Source organism: Emydura macquarii, unplaced genomic scaffold, assembly GCF_026122565.2.
Source record: "Emydura macquarii macquarii isolate MOO-44397 ecotype Brisbane River unplaced genomic scaffold, CSIRO-AGI_Emac_v2 contig_3113, whole genome shotgun sequence".
Taxonomy (NCBI): Eukaryota; Metazoa; Chordata; order Testudines; family Chelidae; genus Emydura; species Emydura macquarii.
In genome coordinates, this window is record NW_027133250.1 from 3,581,628 (window position 1) to 3,596,014 (window position 14,387).

Genomic DNA, 14,387 nt, shown 5'->3' on the forward strand with positions numbered 1-14,387 from the left:
CACTCCGTCCTAGCACAGTGGGGTCCTTATCTCTGCTGGGCGCTGTCTGAGCACAGCTCCACAACAAATAATAATCGGTACATCACTGCCGGATCTTGGGGCTGCGTAAGACACTTAAAAAAAAATCAGACGATCCAGCAAGGTACTAGGAGGAAAGCCAATGGATCCGATACCTGACATGCATCTGTCCACTGTCACTCTGCAGCGATCCAGAGTCTAGGATCCCATCTCTGCTGCAGGGGAGCCGTGGGCACAGGAGATGGGGGAAGGATGCAGATGACTTGCATGCAAGAAGACCCAGATCCATGCAGCGCTGGTGTGCTACCAATGCAGTCTGAGCTCTCGTTAAACTCTGCCCCCTACCAGCCCAGCTAGCTGTTCCAGTTTGACAGTTTCTCTGGTAGGCTGGGGAAATATTTCTGGAGCCGCTCTCTCTCTCTCTCCAATCATGTGATTAGAACAGTTATTTAAAGAGGCAGAATACGCCTAGATTACAGAGCAGTCTCTCCTCTGCTCAGTGCTGCAGCTTGCACGGTCACCGGGCTCAGCATGGCTGAAGCGTTCGCAGGCAGCTGGAACCTGGTGGACAGCAACAATTTTGATGAATACATGAAAGCGATTGGTGAGTGACTGGAAGCGTAAAAGGGGCCGGGAACCGGGTGGTGCAGTGGATGAGCCCTTATTTTAAAGGGTTAATGAATGATGGCTGGTGGGTTATTCTGTGCCCTGGAGACACAAGGAGAGCTGCAGGCTGGCCAGGAAAGAAAGCAAATAATTCCACAGACAGCGAAATCTCAGCGTCGTGGCTGTGCTAAATTCTCTCCATTATATGCAGGCAAGTGCCCCCGGTGTGTAGTGCCCAGCACGTGGCCTCAGTCTGCAAGGGATATTTTTGGTAACATCTGAAACCAAGAGGTCTGCTCCCTCTGTCTATTTTACATGTAATTTCCAGTACACGTAGGCCTGGGGCGATCGTTCCGGTCTGAGCAGCGCTTTGGAAATGGAAAAGACGGGCTCAGCGTGACTGGCAAGGGAGGTGACTCAGCGGGCCGAAGGGTTCTTCTGCTTTTTCCTTGTTTTTAAATAGCAGGTTTTAAACCTAAAACAAAAGACAACCTGGACGGCGCGCCGGATTTAAAATGCATACGCACGTGCCTGCCCGGCCCCATCCGACCTTGGTGGGGGGCACGGCCGGGACAGGGTTAATCGTTCTGTCACCTGATTTCTCTGGGAGCAGCTTGGCATGGCAGGAGGGTGGGTGTTCTGCATGTCTGACAGCTGGATGGGAGTGTGGGGGGGGGAGGCTAACCACAATAGCTGGCGAGCAAGGTCAGCCGCCCGGAGCGAAGCCAAGCCCGGCGCTGATATTGCTACAATCAGACACAAAAGGGGCAGATTGTGCTGCGCAGCGTCAGCGAGTCGTGGCTGCCGGCCACTCTCAAACCCATGATTTGCTGTGCCAGCATCGGGAAGGCTCCCAGCCAGCAGCCACACCCACGCAATCCCTTCTGCCGGGCTGGGGAGGGCGGGTGTTAGTGGCCCTTTGTGTCTGATGCAAGCTCCTTCCTGCCCGTTGCTTGTCATTGCTCTGACAGTGGACGCTTGGCTTCGCTCTGTGCTGCTCCTCACGGCCGTGCACCCGCTGCTCCGTGCCAGGCAGCATTTGCAGGAAGGCGTGGATTTATTGCCAGGCCTACGCCCCTCGGACACCTGCAATACTTGGGCAAGTCAGCTGAGCCCAAGAGTAAGCGCTGCCATTGAATAAAGATGGAGGGGACATTTTCCAGTCGTGTGGGTCGGGTGGGGTCCACAGTCTGCCTTCCCGCCCCCTGGCTGCGCCACTGACGGATCAGGGGTGCAAAACGGCCTGGAATAAATGAGTGAAACGTTGTCCCATGCACACGCACATGCGCAGGGACATGTCTCCCGGTTTCAGCCCACGCTGATTGTGCAGGGCCAGCTCCGGCCTTCGATTACTTGGGCGGGGGAGGTTTGCCTTCCCGGGAGCAGCGGCCCAGCAGATACTCAGCGCACAGCTGGCTTTGGGCTGCTACGGGGCGAAGCCAGACAAACGTGGGTCAAGATTTTGCAAAAGGGCCTCGCGATTCTGGCTGCCCATCTGGACGCACCTCACAGGAGCCTGGTTTTCAGAGGGCGGGTTCTCTCAGCTTGGGCCCCCGCAATCACTCGTGGAAGCCAGGCCCGCTTGCCGTGAGGCTCTGTCCCCCTCCAGCCGGGGCTGGGCGAGCCGGCTCTTTCACTCAGGCAGTAGCGGCTGATGTGTTAGGATCCAGCGTCCCGGATTCGATCATTTCTGCTGCCAACCTCCCCAGGGGTGTCAGTGTTCCACAGCCATTCTCGGCCACGTTCCCCAGCTGCAACGTCGCCCTTGCCCCGCGCAGCTCAGCCCTGAGCGGAGAACGTGCTGCTTAGACTGTCCCTACCCAGGGGGGGTTTCATGGGGATGACGGCAGCTAACACCCTCCAGCAGTTAATGCTGCATGTCCAGAAAGAAGGAAAACAGGCTCCGAGTTGCATGAAGCCAGGTCTCGTGGTGGGTTAACAAGCATGCATTTGCTCCGGTGGTTCCCCCAACAGCACCAACATTAGCTAGCTGCAGGCCTGTCCCTGGATCCCTTGCTGCTTGCCATTGGTACAATGTCTTTCCCAGCAGCAGGGGCTCGTGTCCCTGTGGTCACGCTAGACGTCAGCCTTTGTGTCTCATCCAGAGGGAGCCCCAGCCATCCTGCTGAACGCCACCGGCTGCGCTGGCGTTAACGCCGGAAATGAGTCTGGCCTGTGCTCAGGAAATCGCCTGGTGATGCCTTGAGAGCGATAAAAATGATTGATCAGTTGAGCCAGTCAGTGCAGCTGTGGGCAGAGCTGTTTTGATAAGGGAACTTGAAGGCCAACCCCCCCCGCCCAAGCTAATTAGATTCTGGAGGGCAGGGTCCCAAACTCTTTGTGGTGGGAGTTAGAAATGATCACGTGCGTGTTGCTGCGTGCCAAGGCGTGACGCATGCAGAAGGTCACGTGCACAGGCCAGCCTCTCAGCTGGGTGTGTTACATGCCCCGTGTGTGCGCCTGCCCCCTCTGTCTCGTGTGTCTCTGGAGAATGGAAAGGAGATAATGGGCCTGACTGCATGCCCAGCTCCCAGGAGCCCGTGGGGAGTCACCCCTCGGCAGCGGTGGGTGGGAGTGAGTGGAGAATCAGGCCATGTCTACATGACCACTTGTGTTGCAAGACTTAGGTTGCGCGGGGGTGTGAATATTCCACCCCCGTGAGCGTCTGAAGTTACGCCAGCGTAAGCGGTAGTGCACATGGCTCCGTATAGCTCCCACCGCTCGTTGGGGGTGGTTTCATTCAGTCGATGGGAGAGCTCTCTCCCGTCAGCATAGGGTGGCTACATGAGAGATCTCGCAGCGGCGTGGCTGCATCAGTGTGGACGTGGCCTTGGGCCTGATGTATCCTGTGGGCGCCCATTGCTCGGTCAGCAACCTCGGGGGCAGTGGAAGAGGCAGCAAAGGCGAGATTGGCAGTGAAGCTCTGGAGGGAGAGAGAGACGTGGAGGCAGCTTGGAGCTGCGTCACCCCAGGAGTAGCAAAGGCAGGGCAGTCAAATGCAGAAGGAAGCTCCTGGGCCAGATCCTAGACCGGGGTCAGCTGGAGTCAGTTCACACGCCTGCTGCCTGCAGCTCCCGCTCAGTGCTGTCTGGTCTTGTTGTTTGTCCCACAGGTGTGGGCTTTGCCATGAGGCAGATAGCAAACCTCACCAAGCCCACCACAATCATCGAGGTGGAGGGCGACAAGGTCACCGTGAAAACACAGAGCACCTTCAAGAGCACAGAGATCAGCTTCAAACTGGGGGAGGAGTTCGATGAGACGACTGCAGATGACAGACATGTCAAGGTAGGCGGAGCAGTCAGCATGGAGGAGACACAGGACACACACAAGGCAAACCCAGTCACCCCATGGGGATGCTGCTAGATAGCCAAGGGCTAGTCTACATAGGGCCACTCAGGAAAATTAATCTGAATTAATGAAAGGTGTGAACTGAAAGCGGATTAGTGAAATCACATTCAATCCCAGCGTGAATACTCTTATTCAGCATTCACTTTGGAAGTGAATGAAACTACAACGAATTAAGGTAACTTTAACCCCCTCCGTGAGCACTCTTATTCAGAGTGAATGAAGTTAACTAAACCACCAAGTTAATTCAGATTAATTTTTCTGAGTGTCCCCATGTAGACAAACCCTAATTCAGATCTGTGTCCTGCCACCAGCATAGTAGATGTAATGTTGGGCTGTGAATCGAGGACATGGGCTTCCAAATGTCCAAAGGATAACAGACATTACTAGAAACTAGAGATGGGCCTGAGCCAAACATCCACAAACTCTTGGGTGTATTTAAAATCTAAAACCAGATCTAGATCCAACATTGCATCTCTACAATTGGCCACAGTCCAGGCTTCCCGGCCACCTGGCACCCTCTGCAATCTAGGTATGTGGTACCTGAGCACCTGTCCCTCTGCCACCTACCCCCTTCAGTCTTACTCTTCAAACCATCCTTTCTCTTCTACAATCCCTCGCTCTTGGTCTTGCCTTGGGTTTGTCTGTCCTGTCTTATTTAGCCTGAAACCTCCCCGGCTCAAGAGATGTGTCTTATCCGTGTTCTGCAAAGCTCTGGGGAAAATAACACAGTTACCCCATGCCTGGCTGCCAGATGCACTGGAAGATTGTAATCTGAAGGCAAGTTGTGCAAAATAAATAGACACAGCCGCCTCCACCTCTCACTTTACCCACACAAATGACCTGCTCAGGGAAAAAGGATGGAGGTTTGCACCCCCCTTTTTGCTTCTTTATGACGTACAAGGAATGCCTGGAAGGGGGTTTCCAAAAAATATTTTTTGCACTTTTTTTTTAACCTTAGAAATGTAGGTTTGCAGTCGGCAGCACCTGTTTCCCCTCAGTGACTGTGGAGAACTGGCAGGGTTTTGCCGTCACAGGAATGGAGAATGGAGCTGGATCAGTGGAGAAAGGAATGGCGCTTTGGATGGGCTGTTTAAAAATGCTGGTTTGGGTATCCCCTGCTTAATTCCAATGCCTGGTAAACAGTGAGGAGCGAACCTCTGGGGGGAAAGATTCAGATACTCCCACCCCTCCAAACTGAATGACTCCCCTACCAGATCTCTCCTCTTCCGGGCGTCCTCCAAAGAAACAGGGAAGGCAAGTCAGGATATCCCTAAGGAAGAAAAGCCCCACAAGGAGGAAAAGCCCTTTTTGGGAGAAGGAAATCCCCCTTTTCTAGCCCCTCCATCCATCAGTGGACTCCCCCAAAAGGGGGGCACATCCTGGATTTCCCCCTTCTTCAGGTGACCATTAGCAAACAATGCTCCTCTGTCTGGCACCAAAGCGAGATCTGGCCGCACGGAGCAGGAAGCTGGCAGAGGCAAGAGGCCCCCCCGGTCCAATAATTGCACTTCAAAGACATAAAACCAAGACAGTTTGTGCCCTTTCATTTCGTGACGGGAACATAATCAAGGTTGTTGTGTTGGAAAAATAAACCCTGGCCTGCCGTGGGGCTTGTCAAACGGCTGAGATGCACAGCGCACCGGGGCTTCCGCAGGGGCGTGTTTGTCGTTAAACTGATTTATCTCTAGTCCATGGTATTTTGTATCTAAACGGATCCTGGCATGCTCTGGCTGGGTGTGCGTGGGTGTGCGTGTGGGTAGGTGGGGGGTGGGTTCATGCACAAAGCCTGCCCCCTGCTGAAACAATACGGTCATGCTCCTGAGGGACAGGCTGGTCCTTGGTGCCGGGGGGAATTTCAGCCTCTGAAAATATAACCAACCGGGCTGGATTTCTTAGGGCGAGACAGGGCTGCCCAGGTGAGAGGGCTGGGGAAATGGGGCGTTCCAGGCTCTGCTACCCAGGAAGTGGCAACCACAGTGATGCTTCCTGTAGGCCTGCATGCTGGCCAGGAAGGAGCACACTACAGCAAGGAATGGGGTCAGCCCCCCCAAAAAGGGCGTGGCCAGGCCCAGGACACTGCCGCCGAGCCCTCACGCCAGATGGAGCACCGTGCTACTTCTGAATAATCTCCTCCGCCGTCCCCTGCTGCTTTCTGCCCCTCCCCGCGTAGTGCCTCCAGCCACTAGCGCTCCAGGACTTCCCCTCCGCCCAGACCCCCGGCCCAGCTAAAGGCCAAGGCCTGCCCCTGGGCCTGCCCGAGTCCTGAATGACAAAGCGAAGCGTGCCAGTCGCTCACACGCCCGCCTGGGCCCTGTCATATTTGCAGCAGGACCGGCCCCTCCAGCCCCCAGCCTTGCAGGGACACTGCTCAGCGCGGCAGGTTCACCAGCTTCCAGTATCAACCCTAGAGATGAGGGGGGAGGGATTGTTGTGGTTTCTCCTGCTCCCACACTCCAGCGGTTGACCGGATTTCACCGTCAGTGAGGTGAGCGCTGCCCGCCCAGGAGCCAGGCGTGGTGGCGAGCGAGCCTGTCTCCGTCTAGAGGCTGGGCCCAGGACTGCGTTTTTATCCCCATTCTACAGCGAGGGAGGTCGTCGCAGAGCAGTGACGGGTTTTGCCCACGAGCCACACAGCAAGCTGGGGCAGGGAACAGACCCTGGAGAGGAAAAAGGAACGGCTTCCTGCCAGGAAATCACCTGGGCTTTGTAAGGGGAGGGTTTGCGAGTGTCCCACAATTTATGGCTCAAGCTGAAAAATAAATCTAAAAATACTTAGCACTTTACATCGGAGACGTCCTACCGCTTCAGAAAGCTGGGCAAGTATCAATGCCCCCCACCACACCGCCATTGTGCAGATGGGGAAACTGAGGCATGGAGCAGGGAAGGGACAGTAAGAGGAGCTGTGGGTGGGAGGCAGAGTGGAGAATAAATGCAGGTGCTATCCAGAGGCGCACGCTGCCATGCGTGACTCCAGGTTAAGGCTGATTCTAGCTTACAGTTAAAGCACAAGAACATATATTATTACGGGGCTCTTTAAAATCCTGGGCCCATAATTCACTAGCCAGAATGTTCCGCTCATTCTACTGTGGGTGGGCAGGGGCCGGGGGGCTCGGGACTATCTCTTAGCTCAGGCTGCCAGGTGTATCTTGGGATGGCACTGGAGAACTTGGAGAAATCACACAGGGTGATGGAAACTACGTTAAACCCACCTTGGCTTCCCACATGGAGCAAGTACGTGTGAACTATTATTTGTAGGCTGAGCACATGTCCTTCAGGTGCCCCTGGGCCGCCGGCCAGAGAGTAAAAAATAGCAAGAGCACGATGGCAGCGCAGTAACTTCCAGCCCTAGGCAACGACTGCAGAACTGCGCTGATCTCAGCCCTGCGCGCAGCCGCGGGGCGCCAGCGGAGCTGAACCAAGCCAGCCCGAAGCGGTGTGGTTTGGGGGTGAGCTGTTGGAGGACTGGACACGGGATGGCGGCTGAGCAGTGGCGAGCCGCGCAGGGCCCAGAGAGGCCAGGAATGGAATGGATCACCAGGGAGAAGCGTTCAGGGGGCTGAGGAGAGTGCTTAGAGAAGGCCCCAGTTCTGAGCGGGTGCTGCTGCCTGGAAGGGTTTGCACCCACGGGAGACGGGGATTGTGTGGGACTGTCCAAGAGGCAGCCAGTGGATGACTTTTGGGGAAAGGATTTCCCTAATGGAGAGATCTGCAAGGCTGGGGATTTGTCGGCTGGGGAGCCCTGTTCCTTGGGACGCTCAAAGCTGCCCTACACAGATCTCCCAGATATACAGCAGGGAACAACCCGGCGGTGGTCCCCACCTCCTGCAGCGGGATCGCAGGGGTCTGCTCCTGCTCTCATGGGGATCAGGAGTCGGTCCTTGATGGCTGACCAGAACTCTGCCATCTCTAAGTCCTAGGATCCATAAAGCTTCCCCCAAAAGTGCTGTGAAATATCACATGGAGGGCCCCTGTCTCTCCCAGCTGCTGCACTGTTCTTCCCTCTGGCCTTTGTGGAGCCTTCTATCCTCTGCCCCATGCTCTCCCCTTGGGACAGGGCATGTCTTGTATCCCCAGGGTGCCTGCCAGCAGGAGCTCCATGCTGCTAGGAGAACACCGTCTCTCATCGGAACATACCTGCAACCGGGGGGGTGGCCCAGAGCAGGGAAGGGAGCAGTGGGGCAGGATCACCAGAGAGAGGGGGCTGGGAGGGGGCATTCACATTTAAACAGGATTGGCAGCCGGGAGCCATGGAACAAGCTGGGGGACTCAGCAAGGAGATCAGAGAGCCCTAGATCTACAGAGGGCTGGAGGCTCTCTGGCCTGTGTGAGAGGGGCCTGGATTGTCCTCACACCACCCCATTATCCTGGCGTTCCCCGGCTGTTTGGACAAGAGAATTGTCATGCTGACCTTAGCCAGGGCGCAAGCCTGTCTGCTAGGCCAGAGTCAACATAAGCTGCTGTGTAAACACGGCCTTGCCAGTTCTGGTATTTTTCAAGGCAAAGGGAACAATCAGGCTTTAATTGAACTGCTCAGGAAGCCATTCATGTGACATTCTGCCCCGATTCCCACTCCCGTCTCCGTACCCGGCTCTACGGGAGAGGAAATTCAGTCTCTCGGGCTCTCGTTCCCACGGTCAAAGCGGCTCAGCTGGGCAGGGAAATAAAGAGGCCTCTGGGACTCCAGCCTCTCTGAACTGCCCCATCTGCGCTGAGGAGGCAGGCGAGGCACGTGGCGGGAGGAAACGAAGCCATGGCTGCTCGCACGCTATCTGCCACGGCTGATGCCAAGAGTACTGGGCCCAGGAGCCTGAGCGAAAGGGGGGTGTTACTGGCAGGCTGTTCTAGGGGCTGGCTGTTCTCCCAAGGCTTTCAGTGCTTCCTGGCTGCAGCTGACTCACAGGACAGCGCTAGCTGCACATGGCCCTTTCCAGTCCCAGCTGTAGCAGCTTGCCCGGCCTTGTGGCCCACTGCGATGGTTCCTGGGGTACCCAGGACTTGAGTCACCTTGTTACCCCCCTGTCTCAAGCATGAGGGAGCCTTGCCTGTGCTGGCTGAGTGGGTTAGCTCCCCGTCAGCCACTCAAGTGCTCTCCTCTGGGCTCTGCCAGCCTTGGCTTGGCCTTGCAGGTTAGCAGTAGGTGCATCCTGGCCCCTCCAGGCCTGTCTTCAGCATTCCCCTGTGACAAACAGCCCCTGGCATTGGCTCTTCACAGAAAGCCAGATCCGCTGCTCCCAAAGGAACAGTGTGCCCCAGTCACTGCTCCTGTCTGCCACGCAGCACTTGTGAGCACTTGCAGTACAACCAAAGAAGGTTTATTGAAGAAAGAAGTGGGGTCCCCTTAGAAACAAGAGGGATGGAAACACACGGGTACAACACAATCATAAACCACGAACTAGGGCCTACACATGTTCACAGTCACCTTACCTAGCTAGCGAAGCAGGTTTTCCCCCCAAGCTCAGGATGTTGCAGAGCTGGCTCGCTTCACGCAAACCAGGCTCCAGAAACACCCCTGCTACACCACAAGATGTCTGCTAAGCAAATGGGCCCAGAGGGCCATTCTCCACCTTGTGCTATACTGAATGGGTCTTTTGTCTTTATTCCTTTTGACCTCTACGTGGTATTGGTGTTTATAGTTTATCTTTGATGACTTTCCATGGACTTTTCTGGGTTGGTGACTAGGTAGAGAATTGAGCAATAAATTACCAATACATCAGGTAATCAGCTAGTGGGGAGGGGTGAGAATTCACTCCAGCTTGAACGGACCATCACCTAGACATCATCCTAGCCCCTCATTTTCACTCCAAGCCCATAAGGGCATAGTTTGCAATATAGTTACATTATTCTGTAGCTATTACCCAGACACATTTCTCACACTGATTACGAGTATTGATAAGTTACAAATTTTCAACAGAGACATCACATGCCCCCTTTATGAATACATATCATGGAAGCGGTGTATTAGGTGTAGTGAGTTTGTCAGGAGTTGCTTGTAAAGAACAGTGAAGCCTTTGCTTGTTGGCCCCAATTGACCTCTGGGTCACCCCTCCCCCCCCCCCCCCCCCCACACACACACCCCCACCCAGGAGGTGCAGAGCTCTCTGTCTGACTCATCCTGGGAGCCAGAGCAGGGCAGCTCACTCAAGTTCCAACTCTATTATAAGAGGCAGACTGGCTCATGGAGGGAGGGCCAGGAAGGGAGGCTGAGACAGGACAGGGTTTGTGTTCCGATTTCTAAATCTGTAATTGGAGTCTTGCCTTGGGGCTTTGTCAGGGAGAGTGAAGGCAAAGCCAGGGGAGGGCAGGTTTGGACAATGCCCTGCGCGGTGTGGGAGCAGCGCTAGAACTGCACCTGTTCCCATCAGCCATCATGAACAGACACACCTCAGTGAGTCTCCCAAACCCAGCCCAACTTCTGCTCTGGTCTCCAGCATTTGGGCTGCCCCTTCCTTAGCCAAACCAATGTGGTCACTCCAAACTCTCACATAATAGCAACACCCCTCAACCCAGCTTCCCCATGGATCTCCTGAGCAACGTTTACTCGCCCTGGACGTTAATCAGGCCCTTCAATTTAAGGTTGAGGTAAGAGAACCCTCAGGTGTGACCAAAGGGCAGGAAACACTCCCTCCTCCTCCTCCTCCCTTTCTTTGCATTAACTCATCAAGGAAATTCACATCAACATGCACCATAAAATCAGGGCCGGTTCTAGGGTCCCATTATTGGGGGTGGGTGGGTAACTAGTGGGGCTGTTGAGGCCTCTGGCTGTCCCTGGTTAAAAAACAACCAGCCTTCCAGAAGTCCAGGGGCTGGGGAAAATCTTCAATTTTAAGAGTTTAAAAATAAAATGTAGCTACTGTGTCTATATTGTGCTGTGATTTATAATTTATATAAAGGATGGAGACTCTCCCCTCTGTTGCTGCTCCCTGCTTAACATTGGATAACTTTGTACATATTTTAGCCTCTCTCACAAGTTGGGGCCCCTTGATCTTTTCTGGGTGGGCAAATGCCCTTTTTGCACCCCAGCTCGTTCCAGGCCTGATTAAAATCTCTCTCTGCTACCAAGACCATCCTTGCAAACTAATTCTAGCAGCAGGGAAGGCAGGGTCCATTCTCTCTGCAGCCACCAAGAAACTTCATTTGTACAACCCTCCAAAATACTGCCTCTGAGATGCCCTGCAGCAGTGAACAGACAAGCAACAGTCAGAGCTAAAAATCCCCACCCCTCCAGCCCTGTGCGAATTTAGATGACTCTTCCTACAGTGCCACCACTCTGCCTTCACCCACTCCCTTGGGCTTGACAGTTCCCATTCACTCCTTTGATAGATGTGAAAAGTCTTGCTGACCTGGAGTCAAGGGCAAATCCTTGGAGATGTGAGAGCAGAGACATTGTGTCTGTACCTTTAGCTCAGGAAGGATCTATCTTATTACCTCCTTTTAAAATGATTTGTGCTGCACCAAAGCTGTGGACTTTGACCTCTCTCCCCCCCGTGCAGTCCCTCATGACACTAGATGGAGGAAAACTGATCCATGTGCAGAAATGGGATGGAAAGGAGACGACGTTAGTCCGAGAATTAGAAGATGGCAAGTTAATTCTGGTAAGAGGCAAAAGTATTCCTTGGCGCTGCAAACAGGCACCTGCCTTTCCATTCACAACAGTGTTGGGTTTTTTATTATGTTTTCTGGAGTCTGGACCTTGACTAGACCTTGCCCAAGAAATTTAGACCTTGACAAAAAATAACTGACTACCCCCTGCAATAGGGTTTGTCCAGAGCAGTAAGTTGTAATTGCTGTAACTATCCCTGTAAAGCAGTACAAAGCCCCTCGGGAAGAAGTTAGATCAGTATAAAGGTACATATTTCCTTACAGGAAAGAGAAATAGCTATACTGGTAATAAGGGACATTTATATCAGCGTATAGCAGGGTTGTACTGGTATAAATAGAGTAATAAAAGGAAAATTACACCCTGAACCCCCAGTTAAACCAGTCCAACGAGTGTAGACCAGGCCTTGGAAGGGTTGGAAGAACCAGCACCGCTGGCTGAATGTCTGGCCTACAGGGTTAGGTGAAAGGCTGAGAAACCAGCTCGGGGGCAGATCTCAAGAACTGTTTGGCACAGGGAACTGGCCATGAAATCCAGCCACAGCTGCTGTGCTGACTCCCCTGCGGTGAATGCCTGACAGAACCTCCAGGGTGAAGTGAGCTGCGAAGCTCCTGGCGGGGGATTAACCTGAAAACCTCCTCTAACCGCCTTTTTGTTTCTGCTTCCAGACTCTCACCATGGGCACTGTCATCTGCACTCGTACGTACGAAAAGGCAACATAGATTCCTGCTCTCTGCTGATCACCGGGTACTGAACTCACTGAATTGCCTATTCCCCCCCCAGCATTTTGTGTACAATTTAATATTTGAGCATGGAGCCACTCCAGGCAAGCCCTCCCCTTCTGCCCGTGACTTGCTTTCTGTGGTATTGTGGGCTTTGTTTTTTTTAATCTGGGAAGAACTCATGTGGAAGATAATAAACCAAAGTTGTTAACAGAATGGTGTCTGGCTTGATTGTTCTCAGCTGCCCTAGCTAGGGGCTTCACTCTCTCCTCTGCACCGGGAGGGAGGGCAGGGGGTGAGCTCTGCTGAGATAATGCTCCAGGTTTTGGACTTTCAGGGACCAACAAACCCTAGCTAGGAAGTCAGAGCAGCTTAATACAGCCTTCCGGCAGAGGCAGAATTCACAGCATCGGGATGGTTGTAGGCACGCCAAGCAGCCAGTTGAGAACAAATGTTTTTTCAAAACTAGATTTTTCATGAAAGGGAAAGTCTGTTTTCTAGCTAGCTCCACTTGTAGCCCAGCTCAGAGCAGGTCAAAGCAACACAGTAATTAAAATGGCAGTGGCCCCTGCTGGGCTCTCTAATAGTGTTCCCACCAGTGGAGAAACAAAGTGTGGCCAGAGACAAGGCTGCAATTCCCCTCCTCCACAACTCTAGTCACTAACCACCCCCACACACTGTTTAATCTTGGATCACCATCTTCCTTCAACCCCGCCTCCAGCATACCGAGATGAGCAGTAGTTGGGTCTCTTAGGATCACATTGCCAGTCTCTGGGTTCAAGGGTCTGCAAAAAGAGGGACGCTGCTGCTCATGTGGCTACAGCTCCCCAAGTCTCCCTGCATCATTCCCCATCCCAGCCCCATGAGTCACTCACCTCTGCTCACTTTTCACTCCCTCTAGTGGCCTTGGCCCCAGGTAGAATTGCAGCTAAGAAAGGAGGAAAACATTTTCCCAGGGCTGACTGACCTGACTGGACTGGTTAAAGCTAATACACACATACATTTCTATTACTTTACCCAATTGGGGAAGGTTGGCTCCAAATGTAGATATAACATGTACTGGTCCCATTTATTTGTTCTTTAGCCAGGCACCTACTAGCATGCCACTGTGATTTAAAAAGACAGTGTTCCACCATGATTACTACAAATAAACACAAGCTGAAATTGCAATTCCAGCCAGCCCCTGTGATTAGTTTGAAGGCCCCACAATCATGCAGCCTTCAAACATCTGTCTTCACTCCTACCACACAGGACCCAATTCAAGTTTTCATGGTTAGTGGCCCCTCTGCAATGGATTAGTATCTGCCGTGAAAGCACCAGTCCCAATCTAGCTTGATTTTCTCAGGGGTGTTATTTAATTGCACCAGCATTTCCGTTCAGAGTATAATTGACATATACACACCATTCCACGTAATCAAATCCTTACACTACAAATTCAGCAGAGAACGTGATTGTGTAGCATAAGCATGATGGAGCATACATGAGCAGAAGGGAAGCAGGGAAAATCAAGGTTAGGAGAAAGAGATGCTCCGCTAGTTCCATCACAATGAGGCTTGGGAAATGAGTTTTCCATAACCAATAAATTATTTTTTCTTTGGGAATTTTCAAAGAAAAGTGATTTTGAACTGAAACCATACACCTTCCAGCACGTGAGGCACATCACATCACTCCACCTGTGCTTGAAGACCTTACATGTGGGAGAAGTGTTTTGTTTTTCCCTAACTTCGCTGAAGAACAGGTGTGGAATGAGAGCTCTCTCAACAGCCTGCCCTTTCAATCTAGGGCTGAATTCTTAAGCCCTGTCTACCTTGAGGAAATTCACGCTGGTGTAGTGAACGCACTGCAACTTATGTTGTAGTAGCAGCTTGGGGCCTGGTCAAGGATCAGGGTCCCCATTATACTCTGTACTGGACAAACAACAAAAAGATTGTTCCTGCTACAAAGAGTTTACAGTCTAGTTGGTGCTGTAAAGCCAGGTTTCTACTCATGCAGCTTACTTCAGTTACTGATTTAGCTGTACTGCTGGAAGTCCTGCTTTGCATCAGTTCAGCGCATCCACAAAGAGTTAGCATATGCTTTTATACTGCAGTTAATTT

General features: G+C 52.9%; 1 protein-coding gene across 1 annotated transcript; it reads left to right on the top strand.

Annotated features, from left to right (window-relative positions):
• The first annotated feature begins 414 nt into the window (after nucleotides 1–414).
• FABP3 (fatty acid binding protein 3) lies at nucleotides 415–12,507 on the top strand. Its single transcript, XM_067530742.1, has 4 exons — nucleotides 415–622; nucleotides 3,737–3,909; nucleotides 11,463–11,564; nucleotides 12,238–12,507. The coding sequence occupies exons 1-4, from the start codon at nucleotides 550–552 to the stop codon at nucleotides 12,289–12,291; spliced, it is 402 nt and encodes a 133-aa protein (XP_067386843.1). The 5' UTR covers nucleotides 415–549; the 3' UTR covers nucleotides 12,292–12,507.
• Nucleotides 12,508–14,387: the final 1,880 nt, after the last annotated feature.

Bases quoted from the DNA above. Each gene is read 5' to 3' on its own strand.
- FABP3 (XM_067530742.1), top strand. From the start codon at position 550: ATGGCTGAAGCGTTCGCAGGCAGCTGGAACCTGGTGGACAGCAACAAT. The intron at 623-3,736 runs GTGAGTGACTGG...TTTGTCCCACAG, and splicing joins TGAATACATGAAAGCGATTG to GTGTGGGCTTTGCCATGAGG. The intron at 3,910-11,462 runs GTAGGCGGAGCA...CCCCCCGTGCAG, and splicing joins CAGATGACAGACATGTCAAG to TCCCTCATGACACTAGATGG.